Source organism: Sceloporus undulatus, chromosome 9 (assembly GCF_019175285.1).
Source record: "Sceloporus undulatus isolate JIND9_A2432 ecotype Alabama chromosome 9, SceUnd_v1.1, whole genome shotgun sequence".
Taxonomy (NCBI): Eukaryota; Metazoa; Chordata; class Lepidosauria; order Squamata; family Phrynosomatidae; genus Sceloporus; species Sceloporus undulatus.
The window spans coordinates 17,218,451-17,227,366 of record NC_056530.1 but is presented as its reverse complement, the minus strand read 5'-3'; the positions used below and the strand labels follow the sequence as shown (position 1 = coordinate 17,227,366).

Genomic DNA, 8,916 nt, shown 5'->3' with positions numbered 1-8,916 from the left:
AGGGCTTTGGAAATTAAGCCAATGGTTTGAATTTGGAAATGTTACTTTTTTGGACTACCGTTCCCAGAATCCCCCAGCCAGTAGTCCAAAAGTCCAAAAGGCAACTTTTCCATGTTGTGACCTTCAACCCAGGCTTTGTCCAAGATTGTATGAAATTAGGCAATCTATCCACTTTTGCAGAAATGGGACAGGAATAAACTACAGAATTAGACAAATAACAACAACAAGCATATAATTCAAATAATCAAACACTAATACCCTAATTAATTCTGTATTTGTTCTTCTCCTCTTTGCTTTGTTACTTTCAAAGGGAAGGCCAACATGAAGGTTTCCTTGACCTTCCTACTACTTGCGCTGGGTAAGTTAATTTGAGAAAGAGCAATATGAAAGACACAAGAGTCTGGTGGTTGGGTGAAAAAGTTATTCTCCTGCACCCACACAAAATTGTGAAGTGAATGAATAACTGCAGAGAGAGTGAGTGCATGGAGTAGAAGCAGGTCAAACCACCGCTGCTACAAACCTAATCACTGTTAAATTGAAATACTGCTGGGGTGGAGTGTACCATAGAAATCCACAGATTTAAGCAGCAGTCCAGATCTCTCCTGTGTGTATAAAAGTATTGACTTGTTAAATCACTGTAAGCTCCAAGTTTCTGGCATTGGAAGGCTTTAATGCAAAGTGCAGAATAATGGGCACCTCTGCTTTAATGGGCTCAGCTGATAACACTGAAGTTCACTCTTTCAGACAATGGGGAGTGGTTGCCCTGCTGAGACAAGGGCTTTGGCAAGTTAGGGAACCATGCCTAGTCCTGAAAAATAGCATTTTATCAACCTATGGCCTGGTACATACCACCCTGAAAGGGCGGGCTGGAGGTGGCTGGTTTTCCTGTGGAGGGATGCTGCAGCAGCCAAACTACACAGCGTCCCTACGCCCCAAAAAGAACCTAGAAAAACCAGGTTCTTCTTGGGATGCCGTGCGCACATCACGAGTGCGCCATTGGCACACTCATGATGTAAGCAATGCACAGTGACGTCTATATGTTATGCATCACTTACATCACAATGGCGGCCCCTGTATGGATGGGAGGCTGTCATTACGCCACAGCCATGACATGCTAGGGTTAGGGACCATGCAGTTGGTGCACAGTCCCTAACTCTAGAATCACCGCCTGGACACCGCTTTTTGGTGGTATGTACTGGGCCTATATTCCCTCTATTTCTCCAATTCCAAAGACAGCACTATTATTTGGGTTTTGGTTCCTCTCAGAGGAGAAATCATTGGAGATTTGTACATGTTGAGCTTAGATGTTTGTAAGCAGCACAGACATTCTTAGCAGATACCTGAACTTTACTTCAGATGAGAGCTCTAGAGAACAACACATGAACTTCCATTAGCATTTCTTGTCCTCTCTGATTCGCTGCATGTCTCCCTCTACATGAAAATGGCTATTTCTTTAGAACATACATGTACAAACTAGCCAGCTGTTTGCATGATGTATTACAGTTGTGGAGGAAGAGAGAAAATGAGAACCTTGCACCCTAAAGAGGAATAATGCCGTCCCCAGTGAAATTTCTCTTCAGTCCCCAAACTTCTAGCATTGCAGTAATGTAAACTTTCATTTGAGTGTTTAAAAATAGGGTTTAGGCCACCAAAGAAAAGGGGCAAAGGGAATGAGAATACAGCAGACAAGAAAGTACTAGATGTGGTCAATTTTCAAGATCTCACTCTCTGTAAAGCTAAAAATGAGGGGAGGGGGGACTGGATGCAAATTCATTTGGGGCAGAATTTTTATTTGGGGAACCAATGCTCTTGTTTGGCCCCTCTCCCCAACAACTAAACCACTGTGTGTATGGAGTTACCACAGTATCTTAAGACTTCATCTACAAATTACCTGGCAATTTGTGAAGGAACACAAATTCGGCATGAAGCTCATCTTCTTCTTTTGTTTTTCTTTGTTACAGGTTCAGTGCTGCCATTCCCATGGCATGATACACACACTGATGGTAAAGTGTTGATGCTTGCAATTATGGGTGATGTGTGGATGGGTGTTCTTCATAGGACTTCCTGCAATTTCTAGGAACCTGAGTTGTATGACACTGATAGAGATACCATTATCAGCTGATGCCCAGCAGGGCTGGTGGGGTGGAGGATGGGGTCACCCAAGGTGAAGCCAAGAATCATGAGAGAGGAAGCAAATTGCATCTGACTTACTACCTCCTTGCTCCTCTGCAAGGTCTAAGTATACATTTCATCCCACTCCTCCTTCAGAGGACTGTTGGGAGTTAAGACCCCATTTGCAGAAACAAAAGGACCACTTTATTCAGAATAATCATTTCCATCTCTGAAAGCATAAAACAAACTCAAGAGTCTTCAGAACTGGAGAGCTAATGAACCCTTAATAAAGCGTGACCTATGGAAGTGCTGGACTAGAAGGCCAGAAAGCAGCACATTATTTTTTAAGGCAATGAAAACAAGCTCTGTCCTTTATTTATAAAATTGAAGCATTCTTAATGAAGTCATTCAAATCAAAGTGCAATGGCAATTCATGTTAAGCCATTTAGGACAAAAAAAAAAAAAATCATGAGTAATAAAGTGTTATGCAAGTATATTATGTTGCAATCTTGTGGGTCTTGTATTGCAACTCCCACTATCCCAACCAGCATGCTGGCTAGAGAGCAAGTCCATGGAAACACGTCGAGGAATCATTCTGAAAAAGCATGCAAACAATTTCACCATGAACCTTTCTGGTGATTAAACATCCAAGTATGGACATTTTATAGAGAGTCTTCCTAGTGCAGAGATCAGGTTGAGTTACATAGGTGCGGTCCTGTCTCTATTTCTCTGCAGACAATTTTCTATATCCCTAGGGGGAAGCTGAAGGAGATCAGATGACCCCCAAGAAAGATGATGGGACATCATCCAAAATTTACTTTCAAAGCCTTACACCTTCTTTGAGAAGACTTATGAGAACGGTTATGTACGTATCACTTCAGATGTCACAGAGAAAGACAAGACATGAAAAGGGGAACATGATGAAAATTTCAATCCTACTTGGGGAAAGGGAGTTTAGTTGTCAAATTATGTTGCTACCTATGGCAGAGGTAGGGATCGTGACCTTCCAGATGTTGTTTAACTCTACAACTCCTTGCATTCTTCATTATGGGCCATGCAGGCTAGGGCGGATTGGAGGTGGAGTCCAACAGTATCAGAGGGAGCACATTTTACCTACCCTTTCCAATAATAATAATAAAATAATAATAATAATAATAATAATAATAATAATAATAATATATATTTTATTATTATATCCCGCCCTTCCTGCGATCAGCGGCTTTAAACAGGGTTAAAAACAACAAGCCAATAATACAAAAAAAGTTAAAATACAAAACCATCAAACCATACAATAAAATAACAGACTATGGCTATAAGAGAGGCCTTAAATAAAATATTCCACCTGGAACGGCTCACAGCAAATCCTGTGACTAGCTGCCTCCAAACAGTAAGAGAATGGGCAAGTCTTACGTATACCCAGGGTGACACTGGTGCTTGACTGAGAGCAAAGTTTTCAAAGTATGGAAGGTGCTGATAATTACCAGCTTACCATGATGCACTAATCCTGAAATTAATTCAGGCCTTGTCTATATGCAAAAATTACCCCAAATTACCTCTCCAGGCTCACTGTCTCCTACTTATATGTTGCAAGGCCGAAACCTCAAATTGAATATGAACTGTCTTCATGACACCCTCACCCAATTTGAGGCTCTGGTCCCCAACCTGCATTTAAATAACTTGCCTTTTGTGGAGGTTTTCGGCTCTCTTTGTAGCAGCCGCAGTGGCTGCCTTGACTTGTAGTCACTTTAAGCCAACTGATGTGCTGCTGCTCTGGGTGCAAGTTGCTCTGAGGTTAGAATGAGGTTCCTGAGCTCCCCATACCTGCAGCAGTGGCTTGCCGGGCAGCTCCCAGGGACCTGCATGGGAAGGAGCTGCGCATCGTTCACTGTGAGAGACAAAAATCTGCAACAAAAGAGGGCAGGCAAGAGGAAGAATTCAGGGCCAGAATACCCCAGGTGTAGAACTGTCCTTTTAGAGACAAGCTACAAAATCTTCCTTTTGCATATTATTTATTTGCTTATCACCTCTCAACCTACCAGGGCCCTCAAGGTGATGCACAATAAATAGAAATACTTCTAAAATACTGAATAAATAACAACTCCTCCCCCACAAAAGCCCAACAATCCAGAGATGACGAACCTATGGCACACGTGCCAGAGGTGGCACTCAGAGCCCTCTCTGTGGGCACATGTGCCATCACCCCAGCACAAAGTTTGCCAGAGTTTGTTACTAGAAAGCCAGAGGGACATGGCACTTTGCAGTAAATACATGGGTTTTGGGTTGCAGTTTGGGCACTCGGCCTCTAAAAGGTTCACCATCACTGCCTTTGGGAACTCATATCTGAAGAGTTAAGGTCAGAAACTGAATATTCACAACATTTTTTTTTTTTACTGGCCTAGTAAAGATATCTCACTGATTCAACTTCTGGGATGAAGTAATCTTTCAGGTGATCAATTTAAGAAGGAATAGGGTATTTTCCATTACTGCCAATTGTAATGCTTGTGTTGTGGCTGTGTGTCTCATTATAGGTTAGCAACAATGGTTTGGTTTCCTTTGAGAAGCGTGTCTCAGGATACACCCCCAAAGGTATCCCTCTGACAGATGGAAAAGCTTTTGTTGCCGCATACTGGGGAGATGTCAACAATGAGATAGCGGGGAACATCTACTACCGTCAAGTAGAAGATCCAAAACTGCTGAATCGTATTACCAAGGACATCAATGAGTGCTACCCTGATATCCCTTTCAATGCCATTTGGGCCTTGATTGCAACCTGGGATCATGTGGCCTATTTTGGAAGTATTTCTGACAAGGTAAGCCACAAACGATAGAAAGGAAAGGTCAAATGGAATCTAATAATTGAGTGGTGTTGTTGTTTCCCAGCCTAATTTTACTACTTTGAAACTCTCCTGGGCAGCAAGGACTTGTCTTTTATGATGCAGGCTTTGGACACAATTACCAGGTTACCAGGATGCACTAATCCTGTTCTGGCCTTAATAAGCAGGAGAGAAGTGAGGAAGAGTAGTGTTTTGCTCTGCCTTGTTTTGCTCTGCCTTGGCATATGTGTCATTAATGTGTCATTAATACCTTCTGTCCATTTGGCCAAACCCTGTTGGTGCTTGGCCACCTGTGTAATAGTTTTCACCAGCGAAATGTTGGAGAGTCTGTAACAAATCCCTCCCTCCAGTCCATCTGCCTTGGTCTAGGTCTCAGAGGGAGAGAAGAACTGCTGGACCTACTGGAGCCAGTAGGAGCAACTCAGTGATCGGACAAGTGATAGAGGAGAAAGTGTGTTTTAGGGCTTTCTGGCCTAGGTTTTGTAATGAACCCGGTCCAGCAGCAACCAGCCATTGCAGAGCTTTCAGCAAAACTGTTACCTGCTGACATGAACAACAGTTGAGGAGCTGCTTTCTACACTGGGAATATAAATCTTCTCTTATGTATGCTTTTTTATGGAAGAAGGCAGAATTTCTAAAGCTGGCTTAGCCACAATGTGAAAATAAGAGACTTCTTGAGTATTTTGTTTTTATATGCTTGCATTTCACACACAGAAATCTGACTGGAGTAGATCCATTCAATCACTGTCATGTTGACTCACCTTTTAACACCTGGTTCAATCAGCTTACCTATTAGAAACTAACCAACACAATTCTGGCCACTGTTCATTTCTGGACACAAATGTTCATTTCTGCATACAAAAAGTTTATATAGATAGATAGAGATAGAGATTGCATGAAAAATCTTATATTTTTGCCCAAAAGAAGTCCCTAAATTAAAACAATCTCATGACATTTGACCATTTTCTCAGTGTAGTGTCTTGATGAACCAAACACATTTCTTCACGCAAAAGTGAAAACTGATTAACATTCTTAATATCTCCCTATTCTGTTCATGCTCTCAGACTATCTTCAAGGGCAGTTTGACATATATTCAGTGCAACTGTCCATAGACCACCAAAGCCTGCATCATAAAAGTCCATCTGCCTTGGTCCAGGTCTCAGAGGGAGAGAAGAATTGGGACTCACCCTGCCAAATTGGCACAGTTGTGATGTATGATACTATAAGAACTCAATTCAAAGGAATGTTACTCAAGGCGTTGATCTAATCTACCTTCATTCTAGGCAAAAGATGAGAACTGGCAGGGAACGGAGGTGAAAATAATATCTCCAAGAATATCAGTTTACATCACAAAGAGGTCAGAATAGGTAGACAAGAAGCAAGGACACTTTGGGTCACTCAGACTGCCTGACCGACCTCTTACTACTGATGTCTCTGAAGCATTCTTGTATCTTCACCGTTCTTGTACTTCTAACCATTTTTATTCCTCTGGCAAGCCATACTATTACATTTTCAGCCTTAAATCAACCAAAAATGTAATCGAGAAGTGACCAGAAAAGTCACTTCTGGTTTCCATATCTTCTTTTTAAAGCAGATTTTAGACAGTTTCTGTGGTTTGGGGAGGAGTTTGGGGTTTGGGAAAGAGTTGATAAGCAAGGTGTCACAGTTTGGCAGTGTTTGGGGAACAATTTGGGGTGTTTTTCATCTTCCTCAGATTAATGTCTTCAGGGAGCTGGAGGCTTGGATGATGAGGAATTAAAGCACTGCAAAAAAGGGGATGAGGATGTCATATAGCTTGTGGACCGGGTTTTGGAAACCTCTGCTACACTGGCTCCCTTTCTGTGGAATAACCTTTCAGCGAAAATTACACCCTCGATATCTCTTTTTTTGCTGAAGACTCTTCTTTTTAGACAAGCAGCACTCCTTACAGAATTCCAAACAAAACTTCTTTGTACAAAATTAATGGATTTATTTTGTTTGGTGCTTTTGTGTTTGCCTGTGGTTGTCTTTAACCACTCTGAGATCTTTGATATGGAACAGTTTATACATTTTACAATCAATCAGTCAGTCAGTCAGTCAATCAATCAATCAATCAATCATTGTTTGTCTTTTTTAGCACAGTGTTCAGAAATATCAAATGGATGACAATGATGTAGCCAGTTTGATACCTAAGAGTTGTCCAAGGTACATGCCACAGTTAGGGTTCAAGCTCTACTCCACCTTCTGTTCATATATTCCATTGGTTCTCAATCTGTGAGTCCCCAGATGTTGCTGGATTATACTGTAATTCCCAGAATCCCCAACCTGAGGTTGTACAAATTAATTCTGGATCATGTTTAGTTTCTACACTGTTTTTGTCCTCCTGGTTGTTCTTGTTTTGAATGTTAATTGGGATTTTTCTTAACTGAAATATTTTACGGGTTGGGGACTGTTTATTTTATTTTGTTCCTATCCTGCTCTTCACCCAAATGGGATCCAAAGCAGCTTGGAGTTGGGTTTTTATGTGCCTTTTTAAACTGCCTTAGTATCTTAGATTCCTTTGGCTGTGCAGCTCCTTGACCAGTTAGTAAACTGGAAAACAACCTCTTGGACCCAGGAGTATACCCAGTCATCTTGGGATTTTCATTTTGGGATAAGGAATGGGCTAGAAATACCTTTAAATCAATGGATAACAAAACAATTGTAATTGTCCATGCCATAGCATGATACATCCATACTGTGCCTTGACCTCACTCACTCTTGTTCTCTTTGCAACAGACAAACACTTTCCAGTGCATCCTAGCAACAGATAAAGATACATCCTTTGTAATGCTCAAATATAAGCAAATACAGTGGACCACTGGTACAGCAAGTGGTGGCGATCCTGCGACAGGTCGGAATGGATCCGAAGCACAGGTAGGTATGACTACATTAGCCAGAAAGACTGGCTTCAGATAATGGTAGAACCAATAAAATGCCTTCTCATACCAGTTTGGAATTATAGCAGAGTAACGCATCTATCTAGTCCATATGTCTCCTCTGGCAGATACTGTCTAGGGTCCTTTGCATTGGCTGTTAATTGTTTTTTGCTTAAAATTGGAAAATGAGGCCTAATATAAAAAACAGACAGCTAAAATAAATGGGATTGAATTTTAGGGAGTATCCAGCAGCCAAAGAAGCCAGTAAGGAGGTTGGGCTGGGGATATCAGCTCCAGGAGAGGCCAGTGACAAGCTGGGCCATCAAGCTGCCCCCCGCCACTTGCTGATTCCTGAACCAATTCCTGAAACAGGTGCAAACATAGTGGGAACCACGTTTTTTCTGAACCGGTTTCAGGAATAGGTTCAGGAATCAGATTTTCAGGTAAGTGGGAACAAGGCCAAAGTCTCTGGATTCTTTCCTTGACATGGGAAAAATGCAGGTTGTAGGATGACTCCTGGCGATCTATAATATTTGTAATGGTGGCCACAGAGTATAGTTTAGATATAGTACAAAGATGACTGGCACTTTTTTTAAATTTCAGGCTGGATTCAACACTGGTGATGATAAAAACTACTTTAGCATTCCTGGTTCCCGTCGCCCCGAAATTATCAACATTACCCAAACCAGCAATGTGCATAAGCCAGGAATCTGGATATTCCAGGTGAATGATTTCAAGCCAACTGGAATCCCTGAAGAACTTTTGAAACTAACTGTTCCAGTGGATGAAGAGCCACAGTCCCACGTGGAGGAAGAACCACAAGCCCCTGTGGAACAAGAGCCACAGCCCCCTGTGGAACAGGAGCCACAGCCCCCTGTGGAACAGGAGCCACAGCCCCCTGTGGAACAAGAGCCACAGCCCCCTGTGGAGAAAGAGCCACAGCCCCCTGTGGAGAAAGAGCCACAAACTCCTGTAGAGAAAGAGCCCGAAGCCCCTATTGAGGAAAAGCCCGAAGCCCCTATTGAGGAAAAGCCCGAAGCCCCTATTGAGGAAAAGCCCGAAGCCCCTATTGA

The 8,916-nt window shown here is 42.2% G+C and overlaps 1 protein-coding gene across 1 annotated transcript in view; it reads left to right on the top strand.

The window, feature by feature from the left end:
- Positions 1-3,909: 3,909 nt before the first annotated feature.
- Positions 3,910-8,916, top strand: part of LOC121915504 (alpha-tectorin-like) — a 5,041-nt gene continuing 34 nt past the window's right edge. Inside the window, exons 1-4 of the mRNA XM_042439818.1 lie at positions 3,910-3,999; positions 4,641-4,922; positions 7,704-7,841; positions 8,447-8,874. Of these exons, the coding sequence (XP_042295752.1) occupies positions 3,910-3,999; positions 4,641-4,922; positions 7,704-7,841; positions 8,447-8,874 (938 nt within the window). The remainder of the gene's footprint in view (positions 4,000-4,640; positions 4,923-7,703; positions 7,842-8,446; positions 8,875-8,916) is intronic.